The sequence below is a fragment of the Myotis yumanensis genome, unplaced genomic scaffold, assembly GCF_028538775.1.
Source record: "Myotis yumanensis isolate MYYU_CA2020_CCGP unplaced genomic scaffold, mMyoYum1.0.hap1 SCAF_5, whole genome shotgun sequence".
In the NCBI taxonomy this organism is placed as follows: Eukaryota; Metazoa; Chordata; class Mammalia; order Chiroptera; family Vespertilionidae; genus Myotis; species Myotis yumanensis.
This window is the reverse complement of record NW_027223756.1, coordinates 55,331,877-55,347,564: the sequence shown is the minus strand read 5'-3', so window position 1 is coordinate 55,347,564 and position 15,688 is coordinate 55,331,877. Positions and strand designations below refer to the sequence as shown.

The following is a 15,688-nucleotide window of genomic DNA, read 5'->3' as shown; positions in this document are numbered from 1 at the left end:
TTCTATGATACAACATCTGTATATTGCATTGTGTGCTCACCACCCAAATTGGATTTTTGCCCATCTCTTTTTCTACATTTCTACCACCATCACTCATGTTTCTATCTCTCTCTCCCTCTCCCTTTTGGTGCATATATATGGGTGTAAAATCTTAAATCCCTAGATGTTGACCGGAAGCTTAGTGATAATACCAGGTAAACTTGAAAAGAATGTGATACTAAAATGTTAGGACAAAGTTAGGACAAAGGTGATATTATTTTCTATAATTAGTAGTATTCTAAATGTTGTGCTGTTTCATAAAAGAGAAAATTAATCCCTGACTGGGTAACGCAGTTGGTTAGAGCATTGTCCCAATACACCAAGGTTGCCGGTTCCATTCCCAGTCAGGGCACATGCAAGAATCAACCAGTGAATGCATAAATAAGTGGACCAACAAATTAGTGTTTCTCTCTTTCTCACTCTCTCTCTGTCATTTTAAAATCAATCAATAAAAAAATAAAATAACAACTAGATTATATACCACTTAAAGAATTCATTCTTGGTACTCTAGAATGAGATTAATGAAAAATAAATCTTGAAGGAATAACTAGATGGATTACTTTGAAATCACACAAAAAATGTCTGTAGTTCATCTTTTTGGACATCTCAGGTTTTCTATCTGCTGTTTTACCTGTTCTAGAATAATAGTATGTTTGCTATATAAATAGTGTATTTGATAAAATAGTGTATTTCAGAGAGGCTTTTTTGGTATATATTTTTAAAATTGATTTCAGAGAGGAAGGGAGAGGGAGAGAGAGATAGAAACATCAATGATGAGAGAGAATCATTGATTGGCTGCCTCCTGCGCGTCCCCCACTGGGGATTGAGCCCGCGACCCAGGAATGTGCCCTTAACTGGAATCGAACCCAGGACCCTTAAGTCCGCAGGCTGACGCTCTATCCACTGAGCCAAACCAGCTAGGGCTCAGAGAGTTTTGCTCCTAACTTGTGTGAAAAGTACAGAGTTCCCATGTAACTTCTGTACCCTACCCCCTTCCCATTCTCCTGTTACTAACATTTTGCAGTAGTATGGTAGATTTGTTACTTTTCTTCATCATTGTCTTAGTGAAAAAATATAAAGGAAAGTAAGTGTAGAATAATCAGATTATTCTTATTTTTTATTGTCCCATTATACTGGGACACTTTTTTACTTCGAAGGAGAAACAATTTGGTAATTTGTTTTCGCCTGGTTATGCACATTTCTGTTTTTCAACCCCCATTCAAAGCCATTTAAAAAAATGAACTGTGGCCCTAACCGGTTTGTCTCAGTGGATAGAGCGTCAGCCTGCAGACTGAAGGGTCCCAGGTTCAATTCCGGTTAAGGGCATGTACCTTGCTTTCGGGTAAATCCCCAGTAGGGGGTGTGTAGGAGGCAGCTGATCCATGTTTCTAACTCTCTATTCCCCTCCCTTCCTCTCTGTTAAAAATCAATGTTTTTTTTTTTTTTTTTTTTTTTTTTTAAATGAACTGTGATTTCTCTGGACCAGTCCCCATGGGGAAAAAGGCAAAAGTTAGTAATATCTATGAAACTCTATGCCATCTTTTAAATTCAGTAATAGTGAATTCCTACAGTTCAGAGGTTCACAGTAAACTGAGTGAAATATGTTATCTTATTTTTACTACATTGCCCTTTAATTTCAGTTTATGGGACAAAATAATATGATTCTCTGATAGCTTTTAAATATATTTTTCAAAATTTAAATCATGCAGTTTTCAGAAAAGATAAGAAACAGAAGGAAAGCTGAGATATATGTATAGTATTTGATATGCAGTATAATAAATTTCTTTCTGAAGTCATTGTATTTTTTACAGCAAATCCATATAGTGCAGCGTGGGGAAAAAAGTAGGTTTACAGTTGTTCATATGGAAAACAATACAATAATTAATAATTAATAATACAAGAATAAACTGTGTTTGGTGAACTCACAACTATAAACCTACTTTTGCCCCACTTTATTATATACTCATCCTCAAGGTATGCAGAATTACAAAATAATTTGCTATCTTGGAAACTCTTGCATTTATTGGCAAAACCCCACAAAAACTGCATCTAGATCATAATGTATCTCACCCCCATTATTAAAACTTTGTGTAATTCTTGGTGGTGATGTTTCTTGAATAGCTTCCAGGTTTTTTGATTTTGGACTAGAATTTTTAACTTTTTCCTCTTCCTCCCTAGCCCCCCTCATTTGTTTAAAAATAATTCATTTCTTTTTTAAGTCATTCCAAATGTTCTTTGTGATGATAGTCTTTATTTTTATCACTTGTTTGGCTTCCATACCTGATTCTTCCCTTCCTTTTTCACTTTAGTATGCTCTTGTTGTCACTGTTATATGGTTTCTCTATTTTAGTTCATTGCTTATATTCCATTCCACTAATTGCTGTCTTGATAAGAAAAATCTAATAACCAAGTCTGGTTTTCAGTCGTCCTACTTCTTACTCTCCTGCCCCACTTTACATGCTTTTGCCTACCATACTTGCCTTTTTACCCTGTTTTCTGTTCACTTGGTATCCACACCTCACAGGTAAAGTTACCTGTCTGCCTTCAGTATTTTTTACTCATAGATTTTTGTTTTCTTTTTGGTGGGTCTTTTGATTTAAGTTATTTTCCCATTAAAAAATAGACTATGTTGAAATAGATTTATTTTCTTCTGGTTCAGGCAGGGTTTGGGAATAAAAGATTTGTAGATGAATTGGTTGTTGTAATTGCATGCTGAGCTGGGAAGTTTATTCTTGCAGATCTGAATAAGTTAGCTATTAGTCTTGGTTTGATCTTAGTTGTTTTCTCTATATGAAAACACAGTTAATACCCGTCTCTGTGGACCTTGACTTCAGTTCTGAGTGAGTAGCAACAAAAAATGAACTGCTCAAATTCAGTAATTGATTAGTAAAAAATATACTGAAAGTACAGGGTGCATTAGCAAAAATGGGAATTTACTTTGAAGAAACCATGTGAATATAAAACATAAAATATGAGTTTTGTAGCAGAAAAGTTGAAATTATTTTGAAATTTTGATATCAAAATTCGATTTCTAAAATTTACAAGTGCTACAATTAAAGAGAAACCAGGACTGGTTAGTCATGGATTCCAGAAAAAGATTTAGAGCTTTTCAACTTTATGTGAGGTCAAAATTCTCACCCAAATAATTTTATAATGCAAAAAATTGAGGGTTTGTATATTTACATTTCAAAATAGTGTTGATTATTAAAACTGTGGTTAATATATAAATAATGAATATCATACAAGTTTCACATTTCATTTTGAATAATATTCCTTAGCTTCTGTAGCATTTTATTAGAAAAAAAGTATAATCTAATAAAAACAATGGCAAATCTGCCTTAGTGGTAAGAGATAGTTATCAGAGAATAATAAGGTATACCTTGGTATATGCATATTGTTATTTTTGTTTTTATTTTTATTATATGCATATTTTAAAGAAAACTAAAAGAGAAAAAACAGTTTTAGTAAATATACCAAAATCTGGATATTTTAAAGTTACTCATCAGCAAAGTTTTAATTTCCCAGAATGCAATATGTGTGAAGATGCTGTTACTCTTTTTTTCAAATATGCTATAATGGTTTTCTACCGTGATGCAAAGCATCAATGATTAAAACAAATATCACATGATCTCACTAATATGATCTCACTAATATGTGGGATATAATGATCATCATAATTTTATGGACAAGAATAGATCCAGAGACAAATGGCAGGGGCAGTGGGGGGGAGGGGGGGTTAGAGAGCAACCAAAGGACTTGTATGCATGCGTATTAGCATAACCAATGGACACAGACACTGGGGCAGGGGGTGGGGGGGCTTTCCCCGGGTGGTTATGGCTGGGGGAGGGGGGGTCATTCGAGGAAAAAGGAGACATATGTAAAACTTTAGACAATAACCAAATAAAAAATATTATCCAGCAAAAAAATATATATAATCCAGAGTAAAGGCAGTCAGTACCTACACTTGCAAGACATACAGAAACATAAGAGACCCATGGAGAATTGTTTAATAAATACTTTCTTATAAACAGATAAAGTGGAATGATCTCCCCATTTGTTATAAAGCAGACAATTGAATCAGTTGATGAAAAAAACCCCAAAACCCAAAAAAACCCCACAAAAAACAAACAAAAAAACAAAATTAAAGCTAACCTAATAAAGGAACTAAATAGACTGTTCTTTAGTAATTTAAATGCTGGGGGTTTGCTAATTTGAAAAATTTAAAAATTATACTACTTACTAGAATATTAGGGCATGCATATATTAATTAGTACATTTATATTTAATGTTGAAGGAAAATATTTGATTCCTTGCCTTATATAAGATTTGACCCTAGAGGCTATCTACTCATTCAATAAAAAGTTTTTTGTTTATTTAATGAAGAGTTTTTACTGGGCATAGAGCCTCTTCCCTCCCTGAACTGGCTCAGGATGGGTGGGGAAAGAGAGAATGAAAAAGAGAGACTACAGGAAAATTAAAAATACAGTATTTAGGAATTAAATATTGACATTTGTTTTAATGATACTTTATTGCAAAGGACCTTATTTTTTAGATCCTTTAGTACCTTGAATAAACAATCAGCTGGCTCTTCCCTGGATAGATGTTAGACACATGATCTATTTGCATTTTCCTTTTTGTCCTTTTGAATGTCTGGAAAACTGTTAGTGTGAAGGAGCCAGTTTATCAGTGTAAGGATAAGGAAAAGATAAGTTGGTATCATTCCACATGCTGGAAGTAGCTTCTGCATTTACATATGTGATCATTTGTTGAAAAATTTTAATGTTAAATTAACACAATAAATTTATGATTTTTATTTTTATCTGAGTTGATAATATGCAGAATGTATTTGGAAATTACATTTTTTATCTGGCAGGAATGAAGTACAACTTGGTATGAAATTACTGATCTATTTAGTTTATTTTTTCATGTGATTTTTTTTCTTATAACTATTGCTAGTTGATATATTTATCTTTGTTAGTAAAGTGTTTTTTATGATTAAAAATAAACTTTGTAAAAATCCCTTTCTGCTGTAATTTCTATTAGGTTTGAAAATTGACATTAATTTTAGGGTAGTTTTGTTATTTTATTGTTCTTTGTCTTTTTCAGATTTTTAGTATGCATTTCAGCTCATTAAAATTAGGGTCAATTAGCATTGTAAAAGCTAATTTTGTTTTACATATACAGCCTAACGCTTCATATAAACACTTTTTTGAGATTTATTACTTCTATCTGTACCTTTAAGTAAACGGGACCTTATGTGTTCCTTTTTTATCAATTTCAGATAAGTTTAAGAAAAACTACCAATAGTTCTTTTAAAGAAAATGTCCGATATAATCTAAGTAAACATGGTCTTTAAGAATTACCACTGATAAGAAAAATAAAGCTCAGAAATGTTTAATTAATCATTTGTAATAGAAGTCAGTGGCCAACCATGTTCAGTGATGCTCTTGCTGTCAATAATTTAGGAAATTGCAGGTGTCATCAATTAAGGAAATTGCAGGTGTAATAAAGCTATTTGGTCTCCGAAGTACTTAACTGAGTGTTGTGTAGAAATATGATTGGACCTGACTCTTGTAAATGCCCGAGACTGAAGAGTGAAAAAAATTTTCAACTTCACCTTGTTTTGCCCACTACTTTGAAATTTTATTGTGAAAAATGCAAAAATAGAAATCTATTGTTGGTGAAATGGGAATTGATATATGCATATTAAATAATTGTCAATATGAAGAAATGTATACTTTAACTTCATTTAAAAATTAATCCTATGCATTAGGATAGATTCTATTCAGTTTGCTAGAATTGTAGGTACAATTAGCTCTCAATTGAGCAGGATGGTGAAAATGGAACAAAGGTCAGCAATAAACAAAAATCCCAGTAAAAAGAAAAGTAAACGCTGATTATCAAGGGAAGGAGAAGGAAATGTGTTGTGGAAAAGAGATTCACTATGGGTAAATTCATCTTGTAGGAATATGCTCACTCTAAGAGGTTGGCTTAGTAATTATCCAGAGGGTAATTGTGGAAGATTGCTGCCATGCCCTCTCCCCAAAGGAACCAAACCTGTGGGGCATCAAACAGCCCAGATTTCTGGATTCTGCTGTTTCCTGAGACCTGGTAATCAGAGCTGCTGATTATTGATCAAGGTCTGCCTGAAGACTAAGCATATTTCAAGGAAGGTCAAGTTATCCCAGTTCCTTGCTGTTTAATAATCAGTTAAATCTACAGAACCCCTTATTAGAGCCTGACTGTGTCTGTCTATATCCAGAATGAACTTTATTTGCCTTACCTAACTAAAAGAGCAAGTAGAATAAGCACAGATGAAATTGAATTGAACCTGAGGAAATTGTGCGAGTGGTGTGAGGCAGTGTCAGGCTTTTCTTGTAGAGGACAGTGGTTAATATTAATGGTTATGTTTTGTTTTATAGAGATCTGATACATGAAATTATTAGAAATCTACTTTTTATGACGGTCAAATCTAGGATTGATTCTTTGCTTTATAGTTTCTAGACTTTTCAACAAAATATTCATTTATAGTTCCTGTTTTGTGTCCAGTAAATTGAGAGAATAAATTCAATTTTACTAGTAATCAAAGAAGTGGAAATTGTTTATTCTTTCTTCAGGGCAATTTGGCAGTGTTTATCAGCATTGAAAGTGTGTTTATTGACTTATAGGAAGTTAGAAAATAAAGGAATGCACATAGATTCATGTAAGCACATACAAAACATTTGTTAATATGGTAAAAAATTGGAAACAACTGGAATTAATGTTCCTGAATTTGAGTTGGTCTGATATATTTCTTATAATTAGAAACAGATTATACTTCTTTGGTAGAAATACTATGGAACAGATAAGGAAAGAAAATCTAATTGCATGGTGTACAGTTTTGATTTGTAACATTACCGATGATGACCATTTTTCATCACTTGACATAAGTATAGCTGTCAGGTACTTTCTATATTGTAAAGTTACTTTTTCCATTTTATAAGTGTATTATTGGAGGTACTTTGAAATTATTAAATATTCTGTTCCTCTGATTATTAATTTATCATATCAGTATGGCCTCATGGATTCCTATTTTGTTGGATGGGTTATAATCAGTTGCTATATTATTTTGATGCTCAAATTATCTACAGCTTAGTCAGTGGGAGTCCCTTCAAGCTGGCTTATCTATCCTTATGACATATCCTGTAACATACCAACAAAATGAAAAGGGAACCCACTGGATGAGAGAACATATTTGCCAATGATAATTTGATAAGGGATTAATTTCCAAAATATATACAGAACTTATATAGTTCAACACCAAGAAGATAAGCAACCCAATTAAGAAATGGGCAAAGGACTAGAATAGACATTTCTCCAAAGAGGACATACAGAAGGCCAATAAATATATGAAAAAATGTTCAACGCCACTAATCATCAGAGAGATGCAAATTAAAACCACAGTGAGATAGCAACTCACACCTACCAGAATGGCTATCATCAATAAATCAAAAAACAAATGTTGGTGAGGATGTGGAGAAAAGTGAACCCTCATACACTGTTGGTGGGAATGTGGGCTGGTGCAGCCACTGTGGAAAAGAGTGAGGAGTTACCTCAAAAAATTAAAAATGGAACTGCCTTATGACCCAGAGATCCCACTTCTGGGAATATATCCAAAGAAACCTGAAACATTAATTCGAAAGAATATATGCAATCCTATGTTCATTGCAGCATTATTTACAATAGCTAAGACCTGGAAGCAGCCCACGTGCCCATAAGAAGATAAAAGAAGGGTGGATAAAAAAGCTGTGTAAACCATTTGTGTGGCTAAGTTGTTTAGAGCATTGTCGTCATAGGCCAGAGGTTGCAGTTGTGATCCCTGGTCAGGGCACATATGGAGGCAAATCATTGATGTCCCCCTTCCCTCCCATCCTCTCTCTAAAAATCAATAAACATATCCTTCGGTGAGGATTAAAAAAAAAAAAAGCTGTGGTACATTTACATGATGTAATACTAGTCGGCTGTTAAAAAAGAAGGAAATCTTACCGTTTGCAACAGTATGGATTGACCTGGAGGTTATTATGCTAAGTGAAATAAGCCAGTCAGAGACAGACAAATCTGTGATCTCACATGTGGAATCTAATGAACAAAATAAACTGACAAAATAGAAACAGGCATGGATACATGGAACAGCTGTCAGAGGGGAGGGGGTTGGGGGGCTGGTGAAAGAAGGTGAAGGGATTAAGCAAAAGAATGTATATGCATAACCCATAGACACAGACAACAGTGTAGTGATAAAGGGAAAGGGGGCTGGGGGTAGGTGGAGGTGGGCAAAGGGGGATAAATGGGGATGGAAAGACACTTAGCTTTGGGCTATGGGTGCTTGATGCAGTGTGCAAATATTTTATTGAGTTGTATACTTTAAACTTGTATGGTTTGTGAACCAATGTCACCCCAATAAATTCAATAAAAAATTAAAACAAAAACACATAAAACTAGATGTTTTATACTCATTTTATATTTTTCTTTCACAGATCTTGAAGTAGCCATTTATCTCTTAGTGGAGAAAATAGTATTTAGAAGTCAAGATCTATACATGAGGTATTAGGGTCTTCCTACTCCCAGTTCCTATCAGGACAGATCTGGGGCTGTGTGTGTTTGTGTTGTTTGTTTATATGTGAATGAGGGAATGCATTTTATAGATACTTTCATACATCTATATTTAGTGACACCACGAATTCACACAGGTACTCTGAATTCCAAGCCATTACCTTAAAGTTCTTTTTAGTTTTATTTACTACTTAAATGTCCTCCGTACATTGTTTGGGTTCATATACCTTACTCCAGGTCAGTGCACCTCCCATCCTGGTGCAACTGCTTTCAGTCTAATGCAAGAAGGTTTGGGAAAGAGGGTCTTTCGCTTTTTAAACTGCAGAGTTTTTATGTTGTGGTCATATTGGGAAAATAACTGTCAAGATTATAAATTCTTAGATAAGAACTCTAAACTTTTAAACCCAATTGCATTTACTGCCACATTTGGAATCCTTTGGTAGTGAAGACAGGTGCTGGAGATAGTTTACTATGCTTATTCCTTTGGAACCAAATTATGGTAAAGCCCTTAGTTCTTAGGTATACATCTTCACCACAAGCAAACTATTATGTTCAGACTACATGTTCAGAGTATTCAACTATTTTTCCTCTAGTTTATGTAATATTGAGGTTGTAGGTTAGCAAAATAAAGAATTTAAATAATTACACAATTCTTACTTACTTAGTCTTTTACCAAATCTCAGATTTGGTTGTGTTGTGTTCTGGATTTTGTCTACTGTGTTTAATCACAATTAGGTCTCAACTTCTGGCTGACTACAGTTGTTAAGATGCCTTTGATTGTAAAATGCATTGATTTGAGAGATGCTACCATATGTAAAAATTTGCATCTTATGATGAAATAGGCTGTTATAGAAAACAATTTTTACTTGGAGATTTCTGTCTTTCTTTTCTTTTCTTTTTTAAATGAGCCTGTGATTGCTGTCTTTCTCTGCCTGGTTTTTATCTCAAGTCCCCAACCAAAGACCACCAGGATAAAAAAACCTATGGTTGATCAGAGAGGAAGAATGCACAGAATGAGGAAACTCTGGGCATCTCAGTAATAGTGTTAGAAAAGATTTATTATAGGAGCTGAGTTTATATGAGGTTATTTGGGGGAGAAGTGAAGGATGTGAGGCTTTCCTCTGAATTGGATATTGTTAGGAATCATGGGTAATTCAATGATGAGACATCCTAATAAATATTATCTAGAAGCATGGAAGACTTAAGTAAAGCTAAAGCTATAATTTACAGTGAAACAGTAGTCATTTATATTAGGACATGGGGTGTTTGATTATCTTTGTTATTTAGGTGGAGTTCATGTTTTTGTCTGTTGGGACATGATCATAGAGTGGTATTGTTTTATGGTGATTTGTCATGGTCATGACATGGCTTTGTCTAATGTTGCTGTTTTGTGAAATTGTTTATAGTCAATGAGAGAATACCAAGACCTAGGTTTGGGTTCTAAGCCCGCTCCTAGCAACACCAGGAATGGTGGGCCTAGTTGATATCAGGCCAGCTCCCAGATGTCAGAGCTTGCTTTTCTTCCTTCTCATCTGTTTCTGCCATCTTTCTCTGTACATTGTACATGAACATTTCTTCTTCTGTCTCTCTTTTATCTATCTTTTGTGCATACCATTTTGTCCCCTTTAAGTGCTTCCAGGATTCCCAGGCCTGAAGTTTGGAAAACAGATAAAAGCATCTGACCTCTGATAGTGCATAGATTCCAGGATCCTTGGAGCCCCTCTTCCCTCCTTGTTTATCAGCTTTGCATATTCTTTGTTTCATTTGCTTCAACATGTTTGCTGTCTTTCTTGGTCTACCTCTCTATAGATTTGTGATGGGATTTCAGTCTGTATTTACCCCAGTATTAGCTTGACACCCTTTTAGGATACTGCTCTCAGAAACTGAAATTTCTTTTCTTGAATAGCAGCTGCAACAAGATGTGCATATCTGTACTTGTACACTCCGGGTCGTTAGGATACCATCCCAGTTAGATTCCAGTGTCATAGACGGGCATTTGGTACTATATGTGTCTGTTCTTTTCTTCTCTCTAACATTGGCCTTAGAAAACTAATGACTCTGTTTTTATAGATCCTACTTCTAGCTGAAATTCAATGATTTCCTATCCTATGTATTCTGATTCTTAAATAGGAATTTTTTCCCCCTGTACTCTCTTGAGCTTGTTAGGACTTCTCTAAATTAGTCTTCTAGACTCACTCTTTCAAGACTTGTTTCTGTGCCTATCCATTCTTAAAGAGCAGATACTTAATTTCCGGGTGATTAGTTTTCTCTGGCCAAGTAAAATTTTTAAGCAGTTATTTGTTTAAAACATAATGACTTTACATAGGACAAAATAGTTTGAGCCATTTGATACTGTAAAAGGGTGAATTGGCTATTCAACAATATAGATATACAAGCGTAATTTAAGGGTATCTGGTAGTCTTCATTGGAGAGGAAAATAAGATTACATGGTGGAGCCTGGCAGGCATGGCTCAATGGTTGAGTGTCAATCTATAAACCAGGAGGTCACAGTTTGATTCCCGGTCTGGGCACATGCCTGGGCTGTAGGCTTGATCCCCATTGTGGGGCTTGCAGGAGGCAGCTGATCAATGAGTCTCATCATTGATGTTTCTCTCTCCTCCCTTCCTCTCTGAAATCAATACACATCTATTAAAAAAAAAGATCACATGGTGGAAATTCATTTTTCACAGTAGTTTGAACAAAATAGTGACACAAGAGAGTAGGAAATAGAAATGTATATACCAGGTGGGAAGATTGACCTGAAATATGGGAGATGGGAATGATTAAAGGAATAATTTCTGCAATTAACAAATTGAGGACTGTCATATCAAGTTCTCTAGGCCAGTGGTCGGCAAACTGTGGCTTGGCAAACCACGGCTTGTGAGCCACATGCGGCTCTTTGGCCCCTTGAATGTGGCTCTTCCAGAAAATACCGGCTCTTCCACAAAATACTGACTTCTGCGCATGGGCCACGAAGTTTCAATCGCACTGTATATGCACGCCCGCATGTGGTATTTTGTGGAAGAGCCACACTCAAGGGGCCAAAGAGCCACATGTGGCTCTAGGCTATAGAGTTATATGGATGAAAAGATGAGGCCTCTGCTTTCAAAAAAAATTGGCACAGTAGGAAGAAGGACATTTAAAAATTTAATTGATGGACAGTGTGACAAATGTAATAACAGAGTATATACTAACTAGAGGCCCGGTGCACAAAATTCGTGTGCAAGGGGGGGTATCCCTCAGCCTGGCCTGTGCCCTCTCGCAGTCCAGGAGCCCTTGGGGTATGTCTGACTGATGGTTTAGGCCCAGGGCAGCTCCTGTGTTGAGTGGGATCAGGCTGAAATCGGCTCTCTGACATCCTCTGAGGGGTCCTGGATTGCGAGAGGGTGCAGGCCAGGCCGAGGGACCCCACCGGTGCATAATCAAGGCTGAGGAGGGATGCGGGAGGTTGGCCAGCCGGGGAGGGACTGCGGGAGGGTTCCAGGGCATGTCCAGCCTGTCTCGCTCAGTCCTGATTGGCCAGACCCCAGCAGCAAGCTAACCTACTGGTCAGAGTGTCTGGCCCCTGGTGGTCAGTGCACGTCATAGCGAGAGGTTGAGCAACCTTAGCATATCGTTAGCATAGTACGCTTTGATTGGTTGAATGGATGACTGGACACTTAGCAGTGAGGACACAAATTAGGGACTATAAATTATTTAAATTTAAGAAAAATTTCTTAGGTCTTCACTGGGTTGTGTTTGCTAAACTAGACTCAGAAATAGGATATGGCAGAAGTTATTTGTTGACTGAATAATGACAGTTTTTATGGTAATGGAGGTAATACCTATTTAAGGCTAAATTTGGAATTGTTTATGTCTTTTGCTTCAATTAAAAAAAGTTTCTACTTATAAATCTCTGTTGCCACTTGGTGTTGAATAGAAAGAATTGTGACCCCAACCTGGTCATAATTTATTTTTCTATTACCTTTCATCCAATGAATGGATGAAGGATTAGTCAGCTTAATAATTGAACTTGTAACTGAAGTTTATGTATTAAATGATTAAAAAGCTTGTTAACTGGTATATTTTAGTGTTATCCAAATTATAAAGGGTGTTTAAAAATGCATTATAATATATTTTTTATTGACTTGGTATAAAGTTATCCTTTTTGTTTGAACCTTGTATCTAAAAAAAAAATTCCTATTAATGGTTATTTTCTTTTATAGGTGGTAGATCATCAAATGCAAAATTGCCCTCAGTTCCAGCAGTTGGTTCAGTTCCACAGGACCAAGTTTCAAATATGAGGTATTCAAGCTACTGATCTGGATGTTTGTGATTTATTACTTTAAAATGTCTACATATAGTTACTTAAAAAATTATTTTGTTTCTATTTTTAAAAACTTACATGATATTTAGTAACTTGCAAATATTTTAGGGGTTTTATTTATTTAATTTTTCATTAACTTTTAGAAAGAGAGGAAGAGAGAGGGAGAGAGAGAGAGAAACATTGATGTGAAAGTGAAACATTGACCAGCCTCTTCCTGCAGATCCCCCACCTCTTTAAAGATGAGATGTAAAAGTTTTATGAGAAGTGGCTGTTTGTGATTAGTAAATGCTACATGCATAGCAAATATTTAATTACACACATAATAGCTTATGGCTTATTTTTCATAGGATTGTAAACTGAAAGTTTAAAATTTGCTGTTCCTCTTCCATAAATAAATTGCTGAAAATAAAAGTTATAGCCAGTCAACCAAAGCCACAGTAATATTGAATTATAGATAGGTTTTTTTTTTGTTTGTTTTTTTTTTTACTGTCATTAGTGTTGTTTAATTGGGAATATATTTCAAATTCTAATTTGGAATTCTGCGACTATTTTCCACCACTAGAACCCTCGTGGCTGAGTTCTTAATCCTTACCACAGCTGGAAAATTCATAGCACTCCACAAATATAGTCACTTTAGGTGCTGCAAGTGTAGGCTTGCAGTTGTGGTATCATCCTATCTCAGTAGTTCTCAACCTTCTGGCCCCTTAAATACAGTTCCTCATGTTGTGACCCAACCATAAAATTATTTTCGTTGCTACTTCATACTGCAATGTTGCTACTGTTATGAATCATAATGTAAATACCTGATATGCAGGATGGTCTTAGGCGACCCCTGTGAAAGGGTCGTTCGACTGCCAAAGGGGTCTCGACCCACCTGATTGGCCAGACCCCAGCAGCAAGCTAACGTACTGGTCAGAGTGTCTGGCCCCTGGTGGTCAGTGCACGTCTCAGGTGACACACCCAGGTTGATAACCGCTGTCCTATCTAATAAAGAGGGAATATGTTAATTGACCCTCACATGGTCACAAAAATGGCATCACCCACAGCCAATAAGGAGGGGATATGCTAATTGATGGCCACGCCCTCAAAGATGTCAGCACCCACAGCCACATGATGGCCAGCAGGGGAGGGCTGTTAGGGGTGACCAGGCCAGCAGGGATGGGGCAGTTGGGGGCGACCAGGCCTGCAGGGGTTAGGGTTAGGGTTAGACTGCCATGCCATCAAAGATGGCAGCGCCCACAGCCACAAGATGGCGGCGCCCAGTCCCCTTAGCCCCGCTGGGGCAGCAGGCACGCAGCAAGGCTGGGACCACCCCGAGTGTCTGCCTCCAGAGTCCCCCAGTCCCCTCAGTCCCCCAGCCGCCCAGGGCCACCTGAGGCACAGGTAACCAGGGCCGGCTGAGGCTTGTGCTGCTGGCAGTGGCTGCAGCAGAGGTGCGATGGGTGTCACCTTCCCCTGATCGCCGGTCGCCTCCCGCCCCTGAGGGCTCCTGGACTGTAAAAGGGGGCAGGCCGGGCTGAGGGACACCCCCCTCCAGTGCATGAATTTTCATGCACTGGGCCTCTTGTCAGGTATAAGAGGCTCTAAGACAGCGGTTCTCAACCTCTGGGTCGCGATCCCTTTGGGGGTCGAACGACCCTTTCACAGGGGTTGCCTAAGACCATCAGAAAACACATATATAATTACATGTTTTTGTGATTAATCACTATACTTTATTTATCTTCAATTTGTAACAATGAAAATACATCCTGCATATCAGATATTTACATTACGATTCATAACAGTAGCAAAATTACAGTTATGAAGTAACAATGAAAATAACTTTATGGTTGGGGGTCACCACAACATGAGGAACTGTATTAAAGGGTCACGGCATTAGGAAGGTTGAGAAGCACTGCTCTAAGAGATAAGTAAATACCTGGAAAGAGATGGTTATTCACAACAGAATTTTCCAGTGGTAATGGTTTCAGTAGCAACTCTAGTTGATAGTATGAATAGGAAGTAGTCCTTATGTGAATAGTACGTAAGTAGTGGCTGTTTGTGTATATGTTTGGTTTATAAGTTAGAAACTAAAGGTGTGGGTACCTCTGAATTTCCTGAAAGGCAGAGGGCTTTTTTAAAAAACTCATTAAGTATGTATGTGTATGTGTACATATGTGTTTATTTTTGTATTCATATTTATATGACTATGTATGTTTAGTCAAAAATACATTAATGTGTAAATTGAAATTATTATAAATGTGTCAGTAAAGTATACTGTTTTCAAATGAAAAGTTGTTCAGATTATATTAGAAACAAATTCTTTCAGAGGTAGGTATCAGTGAAAAGAACATAAACTGATTATTTCGGTTCATAACCATTTATTGAGTCTTTACTATATGCTTCAGTTGAGAACTTAGAAATGAAGACAGTTCTTGAACTGGAAGTGCTGATGGTTTGGTGGTGAATAAACAAATATGATAAGGATTTGATAGAGTTTGTTTAGGTTATAAGGCTAAAATCAAGTGATCTGATCTGGCTAATTATAAGACATCTAACAAGAGCTGATTCTTGGAGTGGTTGTTTGTCAAGGCTGGGGGGTGGCTATAGAAAACAGAATAAAAAAAGGATAGTCCAGGCAGAAGGAATGGTATGCATAGCGATAATGAATCTTTAGTTGGCTTTTAATTTTTCATTGCTGTGGGAATGTATTTTAAAAACTAGAAAATTTGTAAACTCTACTGAATAATTCAGGGAACCTAACATCTTTACATT

At 36.5% G+C, this 15,688-nt stretch overlaps 1 protein-coding gene across 4 annotated transcripts in view; it reads left to right on the top strand.

Annotated features, from left to right (window-relative positions):
- Positions 1-15,688, top strand: part of LRBA (LPS responsive beige-like anchor protein) — a 554,804-nt gene that overhangs the window by 138,384 nt on the left and 400,732 nt on the right. For all 4 annotated transcript variants that reach the window (XM_070415300.1, XM_070415301.1, XM_070415299.1 and 1 more), the window contains one exon: positions 12,834-12,912. In XM_070415300.1, the coding sequence (XP_070271401.1) occupies positions 12,834-12,912 (79 nt within the window). The remainder of the gene's footprint in view (positions 1-12,833; positions 12,913-15,688) is intronic.